Genomic DNA, 22,595 nt, shown 5'->3' on the forward strand with positions numbered 1-22,595 from the left:
AGTTCAGGAAGAGTATGGTGCACAGTTGGCAGCGATTATCCAGGCAGGAGCAGCCAGTAGCAGCATGAAACACCTGGGCTGAAATCTTGGCCCTAATGAAGTCTATGGCAACACTCTCATGGCATTGTAGGCCATTCCTCCTGCATACCCTTCTTGCCTTCTCAAGAGAAGCATGTGTTAAAGAAAACCCCGGTAGGTGAACTCAGTTGCCAAGCTCCTCTGCTGCTCTCAGGTAGGTTGTGTTATGGGAGGAAACATTGTGGCTCAATCATTTTGTGGTGAGACAATTGGAAAATGACCCAGTGGCACTCATGCCAGCCTCTCCAGAACAACAGAAAACAATGTGTGTGCAAGACCACAAACAAACTCTACTATAAGCACCAAGAGTAAAAGGCAACATCTTTATTCTGATTGTCTCTGGATTCTGTTCTCTTCCCCATTCTAGGACCTACTGCTGCTGCCACCTCTCTGGTGTCTTTTTCGGCTGGTCTTACTCAGAAGCCTTTCCCCAGTGATGCAGGCGTGGTCCATTTTAACAAAGTGCTTGTGAATGATGGAGACTATTATAATCCTAACACAGGTAACAGCCAAAAAGGGACATACAGGGGAGCTGGGAAGCCGGCTGGGCAATATCATGGGATAGAGACATTATTACATTATCTTGAATGTTGCCAAGGTGCTTGTGCTGGAGAAACAAAATACATAGTTCTATGGTATAAATCAGACACACCTTGGTTAAAACTACCTGTCATGCACTGGAGGATGACCCAGCCTTTAAGTGCAAGTATCTATGCATTCACAAAAAGACTTTGTTACAGGGAATTCAGGTTGCTTAGCAGAGCCTTGTATCCTTCCAGAACGTGGAAGTTGGCAGCAGAAAATTTAAACATAAAACCAAAACACAAATACTAGAAAACCAGGAAATGCTGCATTATGGTCATGACCCCCTCCCCCCCACCCTTGCCATCTCTGCAATCTCCATGATTCCTCACAGCAGTGATTAGGGGAGGCAGCAGAGTTAAGGGTACGGGAGGCATGACTGTAATTCTACATTTCCTGGTTTTCCCTCTCTTAGAGATGTGTTTCTGGGTACCATATTCTATGTTCTGGAAGGGTACAAGGCCCTGCTTAGCAACCTTATTTCCCCTTTAACAATGTTTATGGTTAGTGAATTTCCCTTGTTGTTTGAGAAATTGATGGTTGTGAGGGGGACATGACTGAAGGACCCTTTGGGGACATATGATGGAGTTCCCTGGGCACAGGTAGCAGCTCCTCAGCCACTAATTCCTGGCTCTTCCAGATGCAGGTACTGTTGGAGGGTTATAGGAACGTGGAAACTGAGGGGCTGTGAGAAGTGCAGGTACCAGTGGAGGCAGGGCTCTGTACACTCCTTGTGACAAGAGGCTGATGGCGAATTCCAGAGCCTTTATCCCAGATGGGGGAGAAGTGGGTGAAGGAGGAATTTAGAGTTCCCCTTTGCCCCAGGAGTGGCTGAGGCATTCCCTTGCCTGCCTTCCTCTTTTGAAAGCGTCATGACAATTGCAACTGCCACTACATACCCCAGGAGGCGTTCAGATGAGTGTGAGCTGTACCCTTCATCTCAATGGTCATATTCTTCTCTCCTTTCCCATCATCACCTCGTCTGAGGGCTGTGAGCCTCTGGCATATTAGGGAACCTGCCAATTCCCACAGGCCTTGTCTTCACAGATGAATTTTTAAGCTCAGGGTAACTGTGAGCGCTATTCTGAGGTAAAAACTCAGTGAAGATAAGGCACTTTAGTTTTGCTAAGAAGCAATTAAACTTGCCAAGGTCAGCACTATACCCTTACCTAGTCCTGAGCTAAGTCCCCACATGTGTAGCATGCTCCTAGTTTCCCAATTCTCGTCTCCCTTGGTATATGTGACCTGCACTGCATGTGCCCATTCTCCACTCCTCAGCCCCCACCAGTGCTGAACGTTACAATGCCAAAGTCCCTTTGTGGATCTAATCCTCTGTTCCTTCCTTTTTGCAGCCAGCTGTGGGGTGGGGACCTGTCCTCCATGCCCAGACTCATTTTTTTTCTAACCTAGATTTCCACGTTTTTCTGCTGGATGTGGCCTGGGTGTGAGCCACCCTACTTAGGCTGAGCTCGCCACCCCTTCCCCTCCCCCCTCCCCCCCGACTCTGACTTGATCAACTTTGGCACACAGTACAGAACTATTACTTTGTGCTGACTAGAGTTTTAGGTGGTGTTAATGATATTAGGCTAGATAACATGAGCAAACACCACACATTGAAATCCTGCTCCAGACAAAGCCTGAGGGCTTGTCTACACATGGGTGTCATTTGGAATAGCTATTCCACTTTAAATCCACATGCTGTGGAATAACTGCCTATTGTCAGCCCAAGAAACACATCAGACAAAGCAGAGGGTGGTGAGATTTGTATATCAAATGGGCCTTTATTTTCCTTCCTCTACAGTGCTTATTCAGATGTCTGGGTATGAGCAAGTGGATAACTTTGTAGTTTTAAAATGAATTTGTCATTATTCCTACTGCACTGGAGAGTTTCCATCAGTAAAACTAATTAAATGTCTTTGCAGGTATCTTCACATCTCCCTATGAAGGGCGATATCTGATCACCGCTGTCCTTGCTCCTGAAAGGGATGAGTATGTAGAAGCAGTGCTGTCTGTTGCCAATGCAAGCGTTGCTCAGCTCCACACAGCTGGTTATAGAAGAGAACTGCTTGAGTATCACAAACCACGATCAGGGAAACGAACCTGTGGTGGTGCTGGAACATTCCACCTCGTTCTTCACCTAAAAGCTGGAGATGAAGTAAACATTGTAGTTACTGGGGGCAAGCTGGCCTACACAGACTCCGATGAAATGTACTCCACGTTTAGTGGAGTTCTTCTCTATCCGTCCATTGCTCATGTCTAGGTTCCTCGTGAAAAGAAGGGTAAGATATTCAGAAGAAATAAAATTTGAAGCTTTAATATATTCATTTTATATATTTGATTTGAGTGGTGGGTTTATGATCCATATTTAACTCTACCTTCTCCCCCCCCGCAAGACTTCTAAGTTCTGCCACTGTAAAAGGCATGTTTACAACAGTTAAACTCCTTCCCCCAAGCCCTACAGAGTAGAAATTGTGTCAAACAGTAAATTTGTACCCAGTCTGCGTAGGTAGCTCTCTAATTTGCTCTTGTATTATTCCTTAGTAAACAATTTGCCAATTTCCATTCTCCCCCCCCGACCCCACTGTATCACTGTCAGTTCCATAAGCCCAAACCTGGTCATTTGAAATCCTGCATTTTTGTTCTCTACAATTTTAGTCCTCTGGTCTGCTACTTTCATGTTTCCACTAGTGCAGAGATGAGGAAGTGATGGTTACATAGGCCTGAGCTTATCTCTGCCCAGATATTAGGGTGTGATCTTTGGGTCAGCAGCCTTCATTTAAGAGAAAAATAGTTCCAGGGAATTATGGACAATGGTTATTCTGGGCAAAAAGGATATTGTTTGTCTGTTCAAAGGGTAAACCTCCACCCTCAGTTGCAAAATAAATCAGTCACATCATATTCAACTGGAAACACCTGTAAGGGGAGAATTTGGCCCTAACTCAAGTACTTGATGCAGAACTGAGTCACTTTCTGCTGATAGGGGAAAAAGGAAGACAAGTAGAAACTTCCTCTGAGTTATAGCACCTGGCTTTGAAAGCTTAAGACAAAATATGTTGAGAACAAACCTCAACTGTCCCTCCAGTATGAGTGCTAAAGCTAGCAACAGGAAACTTAACTGTTATCTGTGATCCGTTAGAAAAGGTGCATTCAACTGGAACTGGACTACCTTTCAAAAACTACACTTTCCTGTGCTAATTTTCAGAGGTTTTACAATTAAGAAAAAAAAAATTCTTTGCCCTGATGCTAGGTGACAAACCCACCAACCACAGGGGAAAACTGGCTACAGAAGGGAATATCAAAGCTGTCTCTAGCTCGCATGTTGTAAATACACAAAGTAAACTGAAGAACATTTTCTTTAGTCTTTGTTTTAGTAACCACATTACTTGTAGCAGCAGTGACAAACTTTCAGACAAGGGTGCATTTTACATTATGTACTCCAACCAGATAGCAGGCTTCCCTTTGTCCTGAGCAGATGAAATACATTTTAGACGCCACTGTAGATTTCCTCGTGCCTTCATTAAAGTGGTGACCAGTCAAATTAGGTGTTAGCTCATTAAATCTGGTAGTATTTTGATCCTTTTTGTGGCTAGAAAAAAATCCAACAGCAATCTGAGTGGGAACATGCGGCAGATTTGTAAAAATCTATAAACTGAAGTTTTTAATAGTCTACTTTGTATAGAGTTTTATTTATAGCAGTGGTGTGTAAATATTTTAACTTTTCTACTGACAAATCCAGAACAGCTCTTCGTCTCTGTATGAATACAACTGTTAGGAGGTAAGCACTCCCTTTCCTGTGATAAGGTATGATAAATCTATATCTAGTCAACATCTTGTTACAGCTGAAGTGGTAGCTTTGGAATAGAAGCTCCTTAAGAACTCTGTTGTGGGAAGTCTTTGCTTGGAAACAGAATGAGCTCAGCTTTCAGGGTAGGTTTGAGAAGCTAATACATCCGCTACAGAAGAAACTGTTACTCTATCATGGAATTCTGAGTCAAAGTTTCTTCAGCGATTTGTTTGACTGTAGTTTTTATAAGCAAAGTATCAGAATCTCTATTGGAACTTTAACACAATCTTCAGCAAAAGTTGTTGGCACAGTCTTGGTTTCCAGTGAGCAAGTTATAGCTAAGCTGAGGCTAGGATTTTGTGTGGTGTATAGTAGGAAAACTACTAAGCGGAGGAGCTGCTGTCTCTCAGCCAGTGACAGAAAGCACACTAAACGCTTCCTAACTTATAGCTTCCAGGGAAAGAAGGGGAAGACTTAGGTTGTTTTCCCTGAAACTGCAGTGCAGCTTTAAGTGTTAGCATGCTGTATGACAAAGCAAGCAGCTGTATAAGGGGGGTGGGGTGTATTTTCCTCTGCCTTAAGTCCGCTTCATGCTTTCAAGCCATATCTTTTAGTGTAGACAGAGGCCATATGGCCTCACTCTCTGTGAGCCAACTATTATGACAACCAGTTTGCTCCTAGTATAGGCAAAGAAGTGAGAGACTCCTTAAGTTTTCTTACACTCCTCCCAGAAGTTGGCTCCCGACGATGTGTGACTCAATATTGGTGGCTGTCCTAGAAATGACTCATGGAAACAATGTGAGCTGAGCGCTCAGGGAAACCCAGTTGGCAGGCAAGCTCCCTTAAAAAAAAAAGCTTTGTCTAATGAATCAGTGATAGAGAAGTACAGGAGGTAGTGCTGCTGCTGCTGATTTAGCCAGAGAAGCCTTGCAGCATGGAAATATAACATGAATGAGATCTTCAATCTAACAGAAAACATCAGTCAAGCCTGTTATGTGCCAGTTTCAAGGCAGGCTGGAAAGAATCTGAGAACAAACCATACAAGACAAAGATTTACAAGAGCTAGCGTCTGTCATTCTGTGGATGGGCAGTCACACACTAAGACCTCTCAAGAATACTAGAACTATTGAGATGAGATGAGCTTGCAAGATAGCATCATATATAAAGGCAGTCAAAGCAGAATACCCAGATCATTGAGGACAAACAAGAATTTGTCAGACCTATTCTAGAACAGAGGTCTGTATCCGGAAAGAGATTCCACATAGAAATCCTTGGTCATGTTTGGCCACTGAGTCCCCATGAGCAGATGTGATACAGGTGAGGAAATGCAGACAAAGCCGTTAAAAGACAACAAAAAATATTGCTCAACAGACCTTGGAGCAAAGTAGGAATGGACCTTTTCACCAAACACCACCTCATTATTATAGACAACTATTCACATTTCTGGGAACTAGATGAACTACCATAGCAACCATCATAGACAAAGAATCAGCGTGGTATCCCGAACTGTATAGATTCAGACAGACCACAAGTTACTTTCAGTGAGCTTGTGCAATTTACCTTGGAATAGGAATTTAGTCACAGCACAGCATTGATTGTTTTTTAAAAAGTGCAAAAAGCCAAAGAGAAAATATGGCAAGCTATTCTTGAGTGGAGAAACACTCAAACAGACTGCATTAATAGTAGCCCAGTACCATGCTTGATGTCAAGATGCACATGTATCGTGGTGTCCAGCCCCAGCCTTACTACAGCAAGCAGTAATGAAAGAAGTCGAATAGAGGCCAGTGAACTATGCAGTCCACTGAAACTCGATCAGCAGGACACAGATGGACCGAGAGAGAACAGAACAGACTCAAAACACCCCACTGCCATAGGAACCAAGTGCAAGTCAGTCTCCTGTTGTCACAAGACAGACCCGTGTTCACTCCAACATCAAATCACCTGCAAGGTATGCACCAGACTTTACAAAGCTTGAAAGAACAATCCTTAAAAAGTTAAGTGGGAGTAAAAACCAGTTGGTGGTGTGTTAAGTTATATGATATATGCTTTAAGGGTGTAGAATATTAAATATTAAGCAGTTATAGTATTTTTCTTATCTCAAATAAATATGATGAGGGATTTTACAATAGACAGCTTTCCAATAAGGGGCATTATTGTATGGGAATATGCTTGTGTATAGAGTAATGTCTAGGAAGAGTGTAAGTGGAGGAAAAGTAAAGCCTGAACGTTGCACTGTCTACCCTCTCTTTTTAGCCTTGGAAAGAGAATATTTGCAGCACAGCCAGCAGAAGTGTAGTGTGTTTATTTTAAAACTGACTGCTTTGCTATTCACCTTTGGCTTTTCCATCACAATTTCCACCTGGCTCTTGCCTGGGTTTTAGGCCATTTCTGAGTCATCCAGTTTGAAACATTGGTCTGGGTTTTGTGGAGGTCTTAGCTACAAGAGCATAGAAATATTGCAGGTGCAGTTTTTAGCTAGCCAGTCAGTTCAGCTGGTGCCTCTGATCAGATCACTCCTCCTCCTCACAGATCTCTTTGATGCAGGTGCAGAACAGTGTTCCCACACCAGAGCTGAGGAAATAGATACAGAGAGGGCAATCTGACTAACTTCAGTAATCATACAGCCTCGGATAGGCCTGCTTTTTCAAGGTAAAAAAGTGCATTGTGTGTGTACCTTTTTGGAACTTGTGTTCTTTCCAACCCAGCAGCACCACAGCTAGTCTTTCTTTATGTCAACTTCTTCCATTGCCATCGCTGCTCTGAGACATTAGGACTTTGCTAGACTTTGCATCTCCTAACAATAGGTCTATGCACACTGAACTACAGGGTTTGCCATTCTAGTCCAGATGTTTGTCCATCTTGTCTGGGATCCTGTATCTAGAAGGGGGACAGATTATTTCTGCCACTTTAAGTAAATAGTGTGGGCAATCCCACGTATAATGCTACTTGTGGCCATGTAAGTGACTGCAAATCTGTTACTTTAAGTTGCCACATGTGCTATCCCCAGGGCCGGCTCCAGGCACCAGCCTGGCAAGCAGGTGCTTGGGGCGGCCGCTCCGGAGAGGGGCAGCACATCCAGCTATTCGGCGGACTGTCCCTCACTCACGCTCGGAGCGAAGGACCTCCCGCCGAATTGCCGCCACAGATCGCGATCGCAGCTCTTTTTTTTGGGGAGGCCAAAACCCTGGAGCCGGCCCTGGCTATCCCCAGGCCGATAGTAGGCAAAGTACATAGAGTACACCAGGAAGGCTGGCAGGAAGTGGCACCACATCTGCTGTAGCATAGCCCACACTCCAGTAGTTTTGAGGTGGTCTGGGGCCCAGCTATAGAGCTCTGTACAAGAGGAAATTATGTGCTTGATGTTTAAGTGGTGGGAAGGGCACACATTCATTTATACTGTGAAAAGTCAAAGGCACAACTATTATTTGTCTAGTGAGTATTTCTGTACACAATTCACTACTATCCCATATTAGAAGTTACTGAATTATCATGAATAGAGTAAAAAAAGCTGGTTGGATAAGAGTAACTCATTGAAAATAGCAAGTGACTAGAACAGGTAAACTTCCCTAGTAGACTGTATGTGACACATGATCTGTATTAGTACCTCATGTTTACTTTTATCAGTACAGGTAACGGAATTGAACTATATCATTAATCAGCCCCTGGAAAGTATTCCAGAGGAACATTTGCTTTTCTTCTTGGTTTTTTTTTTAAATAGGTATTTTCATTAGATAAACCTGATTCCATCTGAAATGCTGGTTTACATACATCCTTATATAGTACTTTCAGTGGCTCTTATAATAGATTGCCAATTTCATTCTTTAAAAAGAATAAAGAGAAGAAAATTCTTTAATTTAAGTTTGTTTATTGTGGCAACATTGTTTTGAACACCAATAAACATTGCACCAAAGTGTAGGTTATTTACCCAAAGACAGTCCAGTCTTTACAAAGACCACTGTACTGGCATATTTACAGAGTTGACAATTTAACACTCACTTATTAGTGATTGTGTGGGTTAACAATCAACTATTTCACATGTCCTCAATTTAATAATGAAATAGAAAGTATTAAAGAGTTCTCCTGACCCTCACCTTAAAAACAAATCAAAATGCAGCTTTCATCTGGAGATAATTAACACTTGTTTTTTTAAAAAAACGATGAAGCAGAGTTTCATCCTGCTTAGCAGGATTTAACATAGGAAACAAAACTCTCTTAGGCAAAAGTGACAATTCAAAGGCATCTAAAATTCACTAGACATGTCTAATGTTTCATAATGAAGTTGTAATTTAGTTGCTTATTTTTAAACTCCTCCTTCAAATGTTGAGGAGTCTATTTCTAGGAGACTTGAATACAATGTCAAATGTATCTTTTTACCCATTTGGCTTACAATTGCCAGACTGATTCAGAGTTTGTCAGAAGTTATGTAATTTAGTTGATTTAAGTGTTAAGACTTTTCCAGTTGAAGACTATGTTCTAGAAACAGTATAATGATGTCACGAGGCTAAGAATACATGATCCAGCATCACACCTGCACTTCTATACTCAAAGATTAAAAGCCCCACATTTTTGAAGTACAAGCTTAAACACATGAAAGTAAAAAAGAAATCCAGAAATGTTTACCTCTATACATACAAGTGACTAAGTTATGATCTTTAATCACTATAGAAATGGGCAGTGTCCAGTGGACTGACCAGATCTGAACTGCAGTGTTCCTTTTTTATCCCCAGATAAGTACTCTGGAAGTTTATGGTGTCAAACACTGTTCCAATGCAAAGGGGATCTGCATCTTCAACAACAGTCTTAAGAGGTGTGCGTGTGTGTACACACACTTAAAAGCTCCTCTCTTTCACAGAAAGAATGAGTTAATTTGTGCTGATCTGAAATAGGCTTAGCACAAACATTGTTTTCAAACCATCTATTTCTACTAAGGTAAAATAAAGGAAGCAGACTAATGTGTAATTCTAATGTATCCACTTCATATTGTAATACTGTAGCACAAACCTACCATTGGACAGTTCTAATGAGATGTCTTTTCTAGAATTTGTTTGGAATACTGGACATTTTACCTCCCTAAGTATGTAAGTAATGGTCTGCATAGAACAACCAAGTTCAGTCCTCAAAATGGATTCTAAAGTAATATTACCATCTAATCTGAGTAGGGCTCCAAATGCAAGTTGGTTTCAAATTAAAAAAACAATTTGCATATCAGGAAGACTCAAAAACTATGTAGCAGAATTGTAGCCATCACAGACAGAGTGGAAGGGCAGCATATATATATTCAGCAGCTTTTTGGAAATCCTTAAATGCCAAAAATTCACCCCAAAATTGCAACACAATCCAAGTGCTCACATTAATTTAAACTACTGATGCTTAAAGGAGACATTTGACCCTATTCAGTTTGTCGTTTAAAACAGGTTTTATGCTGATTTTACCCTGTCCCCCACCTTAAAGTGCACAGAATTCATCACTGCATGTGTCAAACTGTAGAGAACATGAAAACCTAGGTTAAGAGAAAACTAGCAAAGTAAGATACAGCCACATTCTTGCCTTCTGCCCAATTTGGAATTTCATCAAGTACTTAATAAAAAACTGCATTAAGCCAAGGCCACCAGAGAATGAGCTAAAAGTGCTGAAGGAAATTCTGACTACTACAGAAGAACTCATCTAGGAGATCCAGGTCCATTCCTTTTGTGGAAAGATTTTTTCATCACTGTGAGGAAATTTTTGAACTTAATAGCCTGTATCTCATTGATTTTCAAAGCAACTTATGAAAATTGTACCCTTTGGGAAATGGCTTTCCCTATTAGAAGAAACCAAGAAAGAATATAAAAACAGCTACAGGGCTTTTAAAGATTGGGGTTTATAAGCCTTTGCTCAGTGGAGTGATCTATAAAATAGGCCATGTTCCGTTCTGATCTGAACCTGTGAAACAAACCAGCAACAGCATTTGCAGCCCACTACTGCTTCCATTAAAGACAAAGACTGGGGCTCTTGATTGAGTAATCCTTGTACAATTATGGTTGCGGCTAATACTAACTTATAAAACAACATCTTTAGACATTTGTTTGGATCATGAAAAAAATGTAGTCCCATCTACTTAACCACTAAGTAGACTTGGGGAATGGCCAACTTTTCTGTGGAAATGATTATTAGCATACCATGAAATCCATATACTCTAATGAGGCTGCCATTTAAATCATTTGTTTATATGGAACAGAAAAGTTCAAACTGATGTAATTCGCTTTTTCCTTTCCTTCACGAAAGAGCCAGGTCCCCTTTGCAACTTCACCTCCTTGCTTATAATTCCAGTTGCTGCGAGCTAGTCATTAGAAATAACCTACTTCAAATGATATGTTGATCCAAAAATATTCAGTGAATCTGTTTTTCAGTTGACTGGAACTAGCGCCTGATGTTAGAACCTCACATGGAGAATTCTCAGACTGACAAAGGAAATAAAAGATTCCTTCTAAAAAAATCTACCAAAACTGCTGTTTTCATTGACAATCTAGGGTCAAAATCCTCAATTCCACTCTGCACCTCTAAGAGGCGCAGCACAGAATTTCACTCCAGCTTTATAATACTATACCCTTCCTAAGTTTGCTGTACAAACCAAAAGGAAAAACCTTTGCCTTCAAGAATTTTTTGGATACCCAGTGAAGACTGCAGGCAAACTGCTTTTGGAGTTGGTAAGTATTAGGCCTATGAGGCAGTTAGCATAATACAGTAATTTATAGGTGCTGGTCTGAAACCAAGGAATGGCCACACAGCAATGCTTGTCATTTACCTGAAAACTCTGTTGGCTCTGCTCTGCTATACAGCATTCAGAACACAAACCTTACACGTGGCTCACTGCTGCACAGTACTTGCTTCAACAACTGAAAACCCTTAACACAGAATTCTGGAAAGGCCTGCAGTAGATTCAATTAAAAAAATTAAATACATAATTTTCTTCAATGACAACTCCCTGAATATAATCTGTACATGCTTTTTACTGGCCTACACACTGTGCACACATATATGCATTTCAATGCTGTAAAGAAATGCCAACTTCTCAGCTATTACAGTAAAGCTTTTTCCTCAACTTTCTCTGGATTGAGAATTGACATGGAAGGTTGCAGCTTGGGAATAACAAAAGTCATTCAAGAATCAAAAGGCATACTGAAACTTCAAGACAGCTTTGGATTTAAAATAAGCAATAAGCTCATAAAATGGTCAAATCACTGTATGTTTAGAAAAATGTAAGAGGCACAGTTAACATGAGTGGCACCTTGCTGCACAAGCACAGCCTCTACCTTTAATATACACTAGACTGTACATGTGACAATACTATTTACATTTAAGGAGGAACTTTATATCTTCAGTTTCTGTCAGGTGGTTAATGTTTAAGACATTTTCTATATTTTGTTTATGAGAAATGGAGCCATAGTTGTTTCAGACAGTTACTCCTTTTTAAAATGGCCTAATTACCAATTTGAAAATTAGTCTATAACTGCTATAACATGGCTGATAGTCTATTTGGCAGCTTCCATGCACTTTTTGGCTTCTTTTTTAAAAAAATATTAAGGAGACTAATATACAAAAAGGTCTATATTTAAGGTAAGTTTTGTATCTATGGAAAGGCAAAGATGCAGCAAAAACTCCACCTTTGTGTCGCCATCTAGTGTCTCAGTACCGCTGCTATCACATAGGCGGATCGCAAATGCCTTAAAAAGTCAAGCAAAGTCAGAGATACAGAAACTTTGCATTTTGTTTGTTTGTGCCAAACCCATAGACTTAAAGTATTGTCTTAAGTAATACTCATGGTACCAATGTATAAATTAGCATCTCCAGAAAAGAAGTTCTCTCTTCACATTTAAACTGAAGTTGAATGACTGGATATGAAATCCCATCTCCAGGTGAGCAGAGCTGTTCAGGCTAGGTCTTCCATGTTCACCTCAGGAAATGGTTGTCGCCAATAGCAGAAGGAACTGAATTCCGGGCACAGAAAAGCAGAACTCTGTTCTTTATTGAGCAGTGGGAACACATGTTCCACAAGCTCACTTAGCCTGAAATACCTACATTAGAAAAAGAAGATGGTTATCTATTGTTGCACAGCTTTAGAAGTGTAATTCCAAAAGCCGACAGAGGCAGTGTTCCTCCAAAAGCTATTTTCCACTTTACTTTGTTAGTTTACATTTCCTTTCTGAATACATTTCAGTACATATCTGAGGCTGAAGCTCTCTAGTAGGCAGGATTTCACACAATTCCTTAATATAATATAATAAGATTTCATATTATAGCATCACTGTTACAATGGTTACTGCCTTGCTTGAAGCTCATCCCTCCCCCACTTCTTCTGACCATTTGAAATAATAAAAGTGGTCTTACGAGGACTTGTTTCCCTTTGTTTGTTCCTGGATCAGTTCACCCTTTGGGTTCACTGTAAATATTCTGCAGTCTGGGACTCCCACTTTCGTGTAGGCGAATACATCCTGCAGAAAGCATGAACAGTGGTGCAGAAGGAAGTTATTACTCTGCTTTCAGATTCCCTTATGTGAGTGAACATTGCTCAATAGAAAAAAAAACTTTACAGAAAGAACATGAATACATTTAAAAGCAGATTAAAGTAATTGAAATTTGGCTCATCAAAAGTTAAAAAGACGACATGCAAATCATCAGACATATTTAGAAGCCATAAACCTTAGACAGCATAGAAAGGGTTAGAATATACAGCAACAAATAAGGTGAACTTCCAGCCAGAGTCTGGGAAGTAAGATTTGTTCCTAGGCCTTAAGCCACAAACAACAAAATGCTTCTTTGGGGGAATATTCCATTTCTGGAATGGAAAAGCAATACTTTTGGGGCCCATCCCTTCCTTGCTGGTTCAGGGCTCAGCATCTGTGTGGCTGAAGACAAGACAGGGAGAGAGGAAAGTGAGAATTGTGTGAAAGAAGAAAGTTTCTGCATTAAGTTGCTATGGAATTAATAAACTTTGGTTCTCAGATACCGTGGTGAACACCACTGCAGAAACACCAAAGGATGGAATGTTATATTTATTAAAGGCCAGATTCTGAGAACATTTACATGTGAGTAACAACTTCACTAATACATGTAGTTCCACCAAAGCCAGTAGAACAGCTTGCACGAGCCAAGTTATTTCTAAGTGTGTTTGTATGACTGGGCCATAAAAAGGAAATGTCATCAGGTGTTTAATAAATTAAAGCTGTTCAATTTCCTTCTTACATTTGTAAAAGGACCAAAAAAACCTTATTTCCCTTGCTTCACAAATAAAATTTGTTTGGGTGTTTTGACCCTTCAATTAGAAAGGTGCAGACTTACATTGGGCCTGTTTCCAAAAGCAGCATAGAAAGGCTGTTTATTCGGCACAAACAAGTTCTTGATATCATTCAAACACTCGATTTTGAACTTTTCAGGCTTCTTTTCTATCACTTCCCTAGAATAAAATTTGAACACAATCACTGAATCCTAAATCACCATTTCAGAGGGGTAATTCCCCCTATTCAACTGGTGTTTGCATTCTCACAGTACATTGTGTGGCTGAAATTTCCAATGTACAGATATTGTACCAGCTGTAAGAAAAAGAAAAAATAAAACAACAAAAAAACAAATAATCCACTTGCCCAAGACCAATAAAACATAACTCATTTTTTCCTTTACCGACAATCACAGTAAAATGCAGGTCAACAGATTCTGCATTTGGGCTGGTAAATTTTCATGCCATACCAAATTCATAACTGCTCTGACAAGGTCTCTGCCACCTCAGAGGATCATTTAAGCAGATCAGGAAAAATGGCAAGTGAGAATATGTAGGAACACATTAGGCCTACTCTCAGTCCTGCTCCCACTGAAGACAATGGCAGTTTTACCAGTGACTATTGGTGGTAGAACTGGGGCCACTGCTGGCTGCAACTTACTGTGTCAGTTCATTTTTATTTTACTTTTCTTAAGACTATATTACATTTACCTTAATTAGCTATCATCAGTGACAAGTGATTAGTCTATTGAAGTTTCCAACAGTGATTGTCTCAGATATTTAGATAACAAATCTAGAAGGTTGAACATTTCTAGGTTCTTTGTAAGAAGTAATATTAATCATTACATTCTTGTTACAATGTAGAATTCCCAAGGTTCTAATATCACGCAATGTGGTAGTGAAAAGCTGGGAAATCCAGATTAGCTTGTGGAAGTTCAACTCTGCAGTTCTTGCAGCCATACTTCTCTGGACAGAATTTTACTGATACGTACAGAACCCTATGTTAAGTGTCTGTCCACTCCTCTCCCTCCCATCCTATGACTAACACCTCCTTTACCAGACTGACATTTTACCTGCTGTAACAGCTTTTAATACATGCATATGATCACAAATGTTACATTGCAAATGAAACGTTTCGGAATCAGCAAATGGTTTCAGGGGGTCATAATAAAGCCATGGGCCCTCTTCAGTTTGCAGGGGTAAAAATAAGAACAATGGCATGATGATAGTTCATAAAGCAGCCATTTCACTCAGTTCCTCACACCTTTTCTATTTATCTCCGCCCACTTCCTTGCCTCCTTAGTACAAATAAAATTGCCAATAAAATACTGATGTGCTTACCTATGAAAGGCCGAGAACAAGCTGCTGGGGGACAACAACAGGGGGCCCCTGGGTAGGATTGTTCCTTTGTCATTCACCCAATGTAAGTACCCTCTTGTCATATCTGCCATTCCAATGGCACGAGCAGAGCAATACAGAAACTTGTAGCCATTCCTACGGAAGAATATTCTGCTTAGTTTATATTCCAGCCAAAGAAATTTTTTGCCAAGATTCCTGTATTATGGTAGTGCCTAGAAGCACCAATCAGGGCAGTAACCTCATTGTACACTCACCATGCACAGGTAGAGGAGGTTGTCCCTAATTTGAAGAGTCTGTAATAATTTAAAGATTCAAAAAGCAAGCCTAATAGAGAAGGGAAAAGGAGAGCAGATACTAAGTACTAAGATCACACTGTTACAGGTTAGATTTATGCACAACCTGGTGGTTCTGGATAATTGGCAAAAAAAAATTAATTTTGTAAACAAACCTATATCCAACTCTCATTCAACCCCCTCTATTAGTTATAGCAATTATTTAAACAAGCATTTGCAGATAAGGACTCCATTTCTGGATATTAAAATGTTCTGCTGTTGCTTGTAGGCAAAAATATTTGGTTACAGTATGTCACATCAGAACTGCTGAACAACAATGAGTTTTCAATAAATCTCTAGAAATGCTCCTGCAGATTTTGCAGGCATGTCTAGTCATATGAAAAAAAGCTGCATTTGAGCATGAACACTGTGTTGGTCTGTGTGTGCAAGTGGATGCAACTGCATTTTTAGAGGCCTGATGAAATTTGGCCCACAATGCCAAGATTACTGCTTCCAATGCATAAGATATTGAAGTTCTGCCCAACTCCCATTGACAATAATGGGCATGAAGAGGCAACTTATGGCCCTTTGCATTTTATCTGAGGTCAACATGAAGGTTCCAAGGCCTCAAATCGAATCTGTCAAGGCAATGATTCTAAACTTCAACTTAAAAGAATCCATTAAAAATAAATTATTTGGAAATATCCCCAAACAATTACTCATCTTGTATCCCTCAGGCACAATACTAAATGCAGTTAAATACTATTCCCAGGGCTGCTGGTGAATAATGGTGCTGTCAATATGTTTTTGAAAAGTGTCTGCCACACAAAGGACCAAATCAGGAGAGAAAAAGATATTTGTCAAGTTAACAAATTTAAACAATTTAAAAGATTACTGGACTCTATGCTTTTTAAAGAACTGAACATTTTTAAGAAGCAGGATTAATGTACATCTGGAGTTCAGTAACGTACATGTATAAAATTATGCAAGATATAAATAGCTGAAAGCACACAGTTTAGGCCCAACACTTACATTTCAAATAACTTTTACAAAATAGTTAAGTGTTTTCATGATTTTTTTTAACGTATAACAGACACTCACTGCAATCTGAAGAACAGTTACAATTCTGCTTCCCAACCAGCACAACAGTTAAGAATGTCTTTAGAATTTCTGTTATAAAACTACAATTTTTAAAACTAAAATCGGAATCTATTCCTTGGAAATACAATGGAAAAGACCAAATTACCAGGGAAAGTGGTAGTTGATGGGCAAAGCAATAGCACGTGTTTTAGAAAGTTCTGTTAATGTAAAATAATTTAGTTTGTAGCAGACAACTTATTTTTCATTATTTAGGTCATGAAAAGGTGGTCTAAATCAGAAACTCAGTTAATCTGATTAATTTTAATTCTGTTAGTCAGTAATCCCAAATACCCGGTTGCTTCAAAGTAAGATACATACTCATTGATGGAATGGTAGAGTTTTGCAATGCCTTGATGGGTCCAGTCCTTGCCAAGCTGTGGGAGAATTTGTCCTAAGGCATCAGACCTAAAAACAAGAACCATCGGAACTAAGTATACAAGGAGAGATTTTGCATTAAAAAAATACATGTCATTGAATTTGTTTTGCAACAAATATTTGTGGAAGATTCAAAGAAGCTCTGTGCAACAGATTCTAGAGGTTACGGCAAAGCTTTGGTAGCTAGTCTGTATTGAGCCATTAGTGAGCCCGCTATGCAATAGCAAGCCACTACACCCAGTCTCAGCTACCCACTGAACTGGAGGGGAAAAAATCCAGAATATCACTGCAAGCCAACGGTGCTACATTTATATTCTTTCCAAACTCTCATCATAGATGACTGTAAGTAAAAGTACAAATTACAGTCAAAGAACACTGAAGAACACTGTAATCAGCAGTCTTTCACTGGGATTCTCACTATGATGTAAATTTAGAGGACAGGCTGGATTCAAGCTCCCTTTGAATCACTCTTTATAAGCTCTTCAAAGGAGGGTGCTATAAACAAATATCACCCAAAATTTAAATAAAAGCAAAAATGATGTCATGGTACTTGCTTTGTTATTGTTCCGTCAATATCAGAGATGATGATTTTGTCATTCCAATTCCAGAGGTATATTGTTCCTGCGCAGCGGCAAGTACCTTGATACTGGGTTGTAATACTGAACACAACATCATTTGGACCATCTTTGAGCTTCAATTTTGCCTTTAAAATAAACCAAAATTATGAAAGTGTTTTGCATAGTTAAGAGTTTATAAATAGCAAAAGAGCTACAGGAAATGTCGTGGGTGCTCATACACATCTACTTGTGTGATCAGATTAAATAGAATTTGTAATTATATGTTTATTGTGTCCTCAAATTAAAGCCATTTCACAAGAATCCAATGTTAGCTTGGTGCACTATCCAGATACAATAACCCACCCTCTTGCCTACCAAAAGAAACAATCCTGGTAATTTCTCAACTTTCTCCCTCTGCTAGTAAAGGAACCTATCCTCAATTTTATTTTAGCATTATTATACATCAGCAATTATGTTCTGGTTTAAAAAAAAAAAAATCAATGTACATCTCCTTCCTGAAAAATCCTTGCTATTCTTTACTACGGAGTTAACTTTCATTGATGTACATAGACAAGATTGGGAAAGATACCATTTCTAGAGCTTCTAATTATATCCAAGTAGATGATAATGAAAAGGACCTAATTATGCAAGGCCATCTGTAATATCTAAATTTAGAATTCCTCAGCCATCTTTTGTTAATACTAATATGTGCCTCTTCCTTATCTAAAGAGAAACAGTTTGTTTTGTTTCTTGTCTACACTAGCAAAAATGGGACCAGAATTCAACATTGGTGGAGCTCCACTGATTTTTGTGGTTTTTACCACTGTGTCATCTAATTCTATTCAGAATAAGCCTGGACACAACAATAATAAAGATATCAGAGGCTTGACTGCATTGCAGCTTCCACTCCTGCGACTGTGGTGAAGTGACACCACTGATAAGTTATGGATCCCCACTTTTGCCAATGTGGATGCAGGCTTTATGTGATGTTATCCTTTTCTACTTGTATATGTCACTCTTTAAAAGGACAGAAATGGAAATTAAATTCTTGCCTTGATGAGAAAGAATGATCAAATATTTTGGGCTATTAGTGCATCTAAAATGAGTTAAAATTTAAGAATCACACTCAGAATTGGACAGGACTCCTGCGCACTGCTTCAAATATGTGCAACTGGACAGTTATAAGAGTCAGTGGCATGGGAATTATAAGAGGGTGTAAAATATAACACGTTATTTAGCAATGTCCTGATATAGCGGTTTGACTATTTTCTGCAGAAAAAATATGGACTACAATTACCAGGATTATATTTGCTGGATGATTTTTCATCATAGCACAGAACTACACAGTCTTTTTTAAAAGACTGCAGCATTCCTACATAGCACAAGAAAGCAGAGGTCCTTTAAATCCGGTTGTTCTTTGTCCAAAGTGCTAAATGTGGGACCCCATATAAGTGATTCTGGTCCTACTTTATTTTTATTAGAAACTTAAGTTCAATGGTTACTGTAGTAAGTTTAGTGAAAAACTCAATATGAAAACAATAGAACACTTATCAGAGCTGCAACATGCAAAAATATACCACTTACTATTTGGTCTGAAGACAGTCTAAGTGACTTCTTATAAGAGATAGTGTTCCCATAGTTTGGATGTTCCACTGGGACAGAATCTATTTTTAGGGATTCTTTCAGCTCTTGTGACTCTTCATCACTAGAAGAATCATCTTCTGTCGGCCTAATATGACATCAACCAAAATAAAAGTAAGCTGCAGAAAATTTTTTGTATTGTCTTAAAACTCATGTCTTCTCATATGTGTAAGACCAATTATAAGTATCAAGATTTTCTGCTTGTATCAAGGATTTGCCACTGGCCTTGAGAAAATTAGACCTTGAGGTGTACAGATTTAATCTATGGATAGAATGTGTATTTTGGAGAAATTTTTTTTTAAAAATGTCCACACCATCTTAATCTGGCTAAGCCACACTACGATGGTAAACTCAACTACAGATTAGTGAGGTTTGAAGTTAGCATGTGTCAAACCAGGGCTAGTGTATGCTAGTAGGGTTTGGAAGAGAAGTCTTGTAACATCTTGGTATTGGTGAAGCCTTGAAACAATGCTATTTACATTGGAGCTGACTACGGTTGGGTAGGGACATGAGACCTGTTTGTCACTACTGCTGTGCTACTGAACTAGTTACACCACAGATGAAGAGGGATATTGGACAGTACTTTATAATAATTCTTAATGACAGCTCTCTGAGAACCAAAGGTTAAAGGTGGGCTAATAAATTACACAATTTAGTGGCTAACCTCTAAAGATTACCTTGTATGTTTTTATTTCTTTGCCAATTAATCTAAAGTTTCAGGATTTAAAATAATTGGAGTTGCATTTAAGTTTCTTGGGGTATTCTTACCACCATAGCACACTTAGATACTTTCTTAAACCTTACTCTCATCCCTTCCTAAAATCTTGGAAGAGAGGCAAGGGGAATAAAACATTATGGGGACTTATTTTAACAGCCAGCACTAGACAGAAGTAAGTTTTGTGCTGGTTACTACTAGTCCTCAACTATTTCTTGGGTGACTGACTCATTACATTCAATACTATTTTTATTGTTTTGATTCTTGTAGGTTACCAAAAAAAGGGGGCATATTGTGCAAATCCACCAATGAACATTAGGATTTTATCATAAGAAACCAACAGACACCATACACCTACATATTCTCATATGATTTAAAGGAGTTAGCATGCATAGCTAGTGCCTAAACTGTTTACTTTCACACAGTTTCTTGCGCAAGTGTTGGCCAAAACTATCTGTTTTTGTTTAGTAGCTCAAAGGAAACATTTCTTCCCACAGTAAATCCCCATTGAATTCTTCAAAAATCATGACACTATTGAGTCTGCAAAGGAATCTTCAGACAGGAACGCACCTGCTATTAACTTGTTCTTTTGTAGTTGCTGGCAGGTCATTTGTTCTTTGTGCCTCAGACTTCCCCTCCTTTGCCTCTGGTGGCTAAGATAGCACAAGAATCAAGAACATACCAACATTTTAGGCATCTGCACTGACAAGAACTAATTTAAATTTCAGACATAACCAAATAGCTATCATATAAACAGTAAATTTGCTACTCTATCTGTATGAGGTACTCAAACTTGCTCATTATGGGGACTACTTCATAAGAGATCCTTTCATAGATCATTTCTCCTCAAAATATTTAATTTTGTAGGAAAATAGGAAGGACTCTGCAGACCAGATACTAATTAATGTAAATAATGCTCTAATCAGGCACTTTTTGGTGCACCATCTATGGTCAAAACCTTGCAACCAAGTTGCTTATGACAGTCTTAAAAAAGAAAAAGGATAAAATCAGTACAAGACTAGTGTTTAGTGGTCTTGATCCTAGCAGGCAAATATTCCTATAATAGAAATTGCTATTAAAATTTACAGCCTTTTCAGTAGCACTTAAGAGATCATGAATGGGCTTGGAGACAGCCATCTTTAGAAGAAGTGGACCTTTCCAAGCTTGGTGTTGTGGCATGTGTGCAGGAGAGTATGATGGAAATTGGCACTGCTACTGACCATTTTGTGGCAATCGAGGCTCTCAATCCAACATCTTTTAGAAACATTAAATTCACTAAAAATAAACTCTAAAAAGTGTTGAAATTAAAGAAACTCATGTTCAAAGTATTGGAAGAAAGCTTAAATCAACCTAAAATAGCTAGTCAAAATGAGAGTACTGTAATTATGTAAGGGGCAGACTGACAGAACACTGTGCCCATTTTTCTATTTCCCTTTTATTTGCACAAAAGTTCCCAAAATACACTGCAGCTTCTTTGAAAAGTAGTTTTAAAGACAATTGATGGTTTACAGTGAGGACAGCCTGAAATAAAGGCTATGTCTACATGCCCCAGCAGTGGGAACTACTGGGTGTGAACTACAGCGTGCTGTGCTGTAACTCCCTCATGTGGATGCTGGCATGAACTAAAAGGTACCCAGTATCACAAACTAGGTAATTTAATTTGTGCCAACAGCATCTACACAGTGGAGTTACAGTGTAGCATGCTAGCACATGCTGCAATTCACATCCCCATAGTCCAAACTGCAGGGCATTTAAACAAGCCCCAAGATCCTTCAATCCAAATTTGTTGTGTTTAGTTGGTAATGTTACTAGTGATATTTCAGTCTCTAAACCTCAAAAGCAATTTAAATAGTTACATAATATTGATGAATAATTGAACATGCAGTTTACAGCACTGACTGCCAAAGATCTGATCAGCACGTCTGATGCAGTTAAGAGCAAAATTTCACATCTGATTTTGATTCACATAACCATTAAAAGATAAAATAGGCTTCAATTACTTGTTTAGCCATGCTGTCCCTCTTGCGCCAGAACCACCATCTTCCAGATTTCTTGGGCATCTTGTCTTTAACCCAAGACTCTACTGTAGCCTGAAAATGTTTAGTTTAGTTAATTTGTGTATATATACACACACATATATACATACACGCACACACACAAAAATATTAAAATTATAGTTCTGTATTACTATACATACAAGTTGCATTAAAGTACAAGTTTGTGTTAGTTTACCTTAGGCAAACTTTTCTGGAACACCTGCAAGCTGAGAATCATGGGTGCAGCCAATGCCCAGTTATAGTACCTGGTTTAAGGAGATAGTCTTGATGAGAAGCTACAATAAGGACTGAATTCAGTAGAAATAACTGATTAGTGTGCAACATACTCTTTGCTTGGTAAAAATAAAGTTTGATTTTTGTTGTAGGCTGCTCATAAAACATGCAATTAATGTTTGCTTCAGGCCAAATAGTTTTCCTAATGCACACTGTTTACTGTTAGTGACAAATACTGCAAGATCTCGCTTTAGAAGATGCAAATCTGACTTTAACCTGCAATTCAAAGGCATGTTGCATGAGCAAAAGATCACAAATACAAAATACATATGGAAATACAAGTTAGAACTGGAACTGAAAGGTATAGTACCTTTAAAATGTATTACTAAAAAAAGAAATCTATAGGACATGTAAACATTTTATAGTAATGGGAAATTACCTGTTGTAAATCCTTATCACTAGATTAGGATTGTCTATGAGTCCTGGATTTTCGGCAAATTCATTGTAAGTAATAATATGTTCCATGAATTTTTCTGCAATACAAAAGACATTTTATCAATTCAGTTAAA

General features: G+C 38.9%; 2 protein-coding genes across 2 annotated transcripts in view; one reads left to right on the forward strand and one right to left on the reverse strand.

Annotated features, from left to right (window-relative positions):
- EMILIN2 (elastin microfibril interfacer 2) overlaps positions 1-2,987 on the forward strand; it is a 63,508-nt gene extending 60,521 nt beyond the window's left edge. The window contains exons 8-9 of the mRNA XM_065399664.1: positions 446-580; positions 2,583-2,987. Of these exons, the coding sequence (XP_065255736.1) occupies positions 446-580; positions 2,583-2,920 (473 nt within the window). The 3' untranslated portion in view covers positions 2,921-2,987. The remainder of the gene's footprint in view (positions 1-445; positions 581-2,582) is intronic.
- A 9,366-nt stretch (positions 2,988-12,353) lies between these two features.
- Positions 12,354-22,595, reverse strand: part of LPIN2 (lipin 2) — a 57,087-nt gene continuing 46,845 nt past the window's right edge. Inside the window, exons 10-20 of the mRNA XM_065397707.1 lie at positions 22,466-22,559; positions 21,989-22,058; positions 21,757-21,846; positions 20,327-20,409; positions 18,985-19,129; positions 17,398-17,546; positions 16,787-16,873; positions 15,039-15,191; positions 13,763-13,877; positions 12,812-12,915; positions 12,354-12,498 (exon numbers count right to left, since the gene is read on the reverse strand). Of these exons, the coding sequence (XP_065253779.1) occupies positions 12,354-12,498; positions 12,812-12,915; positions 13,763-13,877; positions 15,039-15,191; positions 16,787-16,873; positions 17,398-17,546; positions 18,985-19,129; positions 20,327-20,409; positions 21,757-21,846; positions 21,989-22,058; positions 22,466-22,559 (1,235 nt within the window). The remainder of the gene's footprint in view (positions 12,499-12,811; positions 12,916-13,762; positions 13,878-15,038; positions 15,192-16,786; positions 16,874-17,397; positions 17,547-18,984; positions 19,130-20,326; positions 20,410-21,756; positions 21,847-21,988; positions 22,059-22,465; positions 22,560-22,595) is intronic.

Source organism: Emys orbicularis, chromosome 2 (genome assembly GCF_028017835.1).
Source record: "Emys orbicularis isolate rEmyOrb1 chromosome 2, rEmyOrb1.hap1, whole genome shotgun sequence".
NCBI lineage: Eukaryota > Metazoa > Chordata > Testudines > Emydidae > Emys > Emys orbicularis.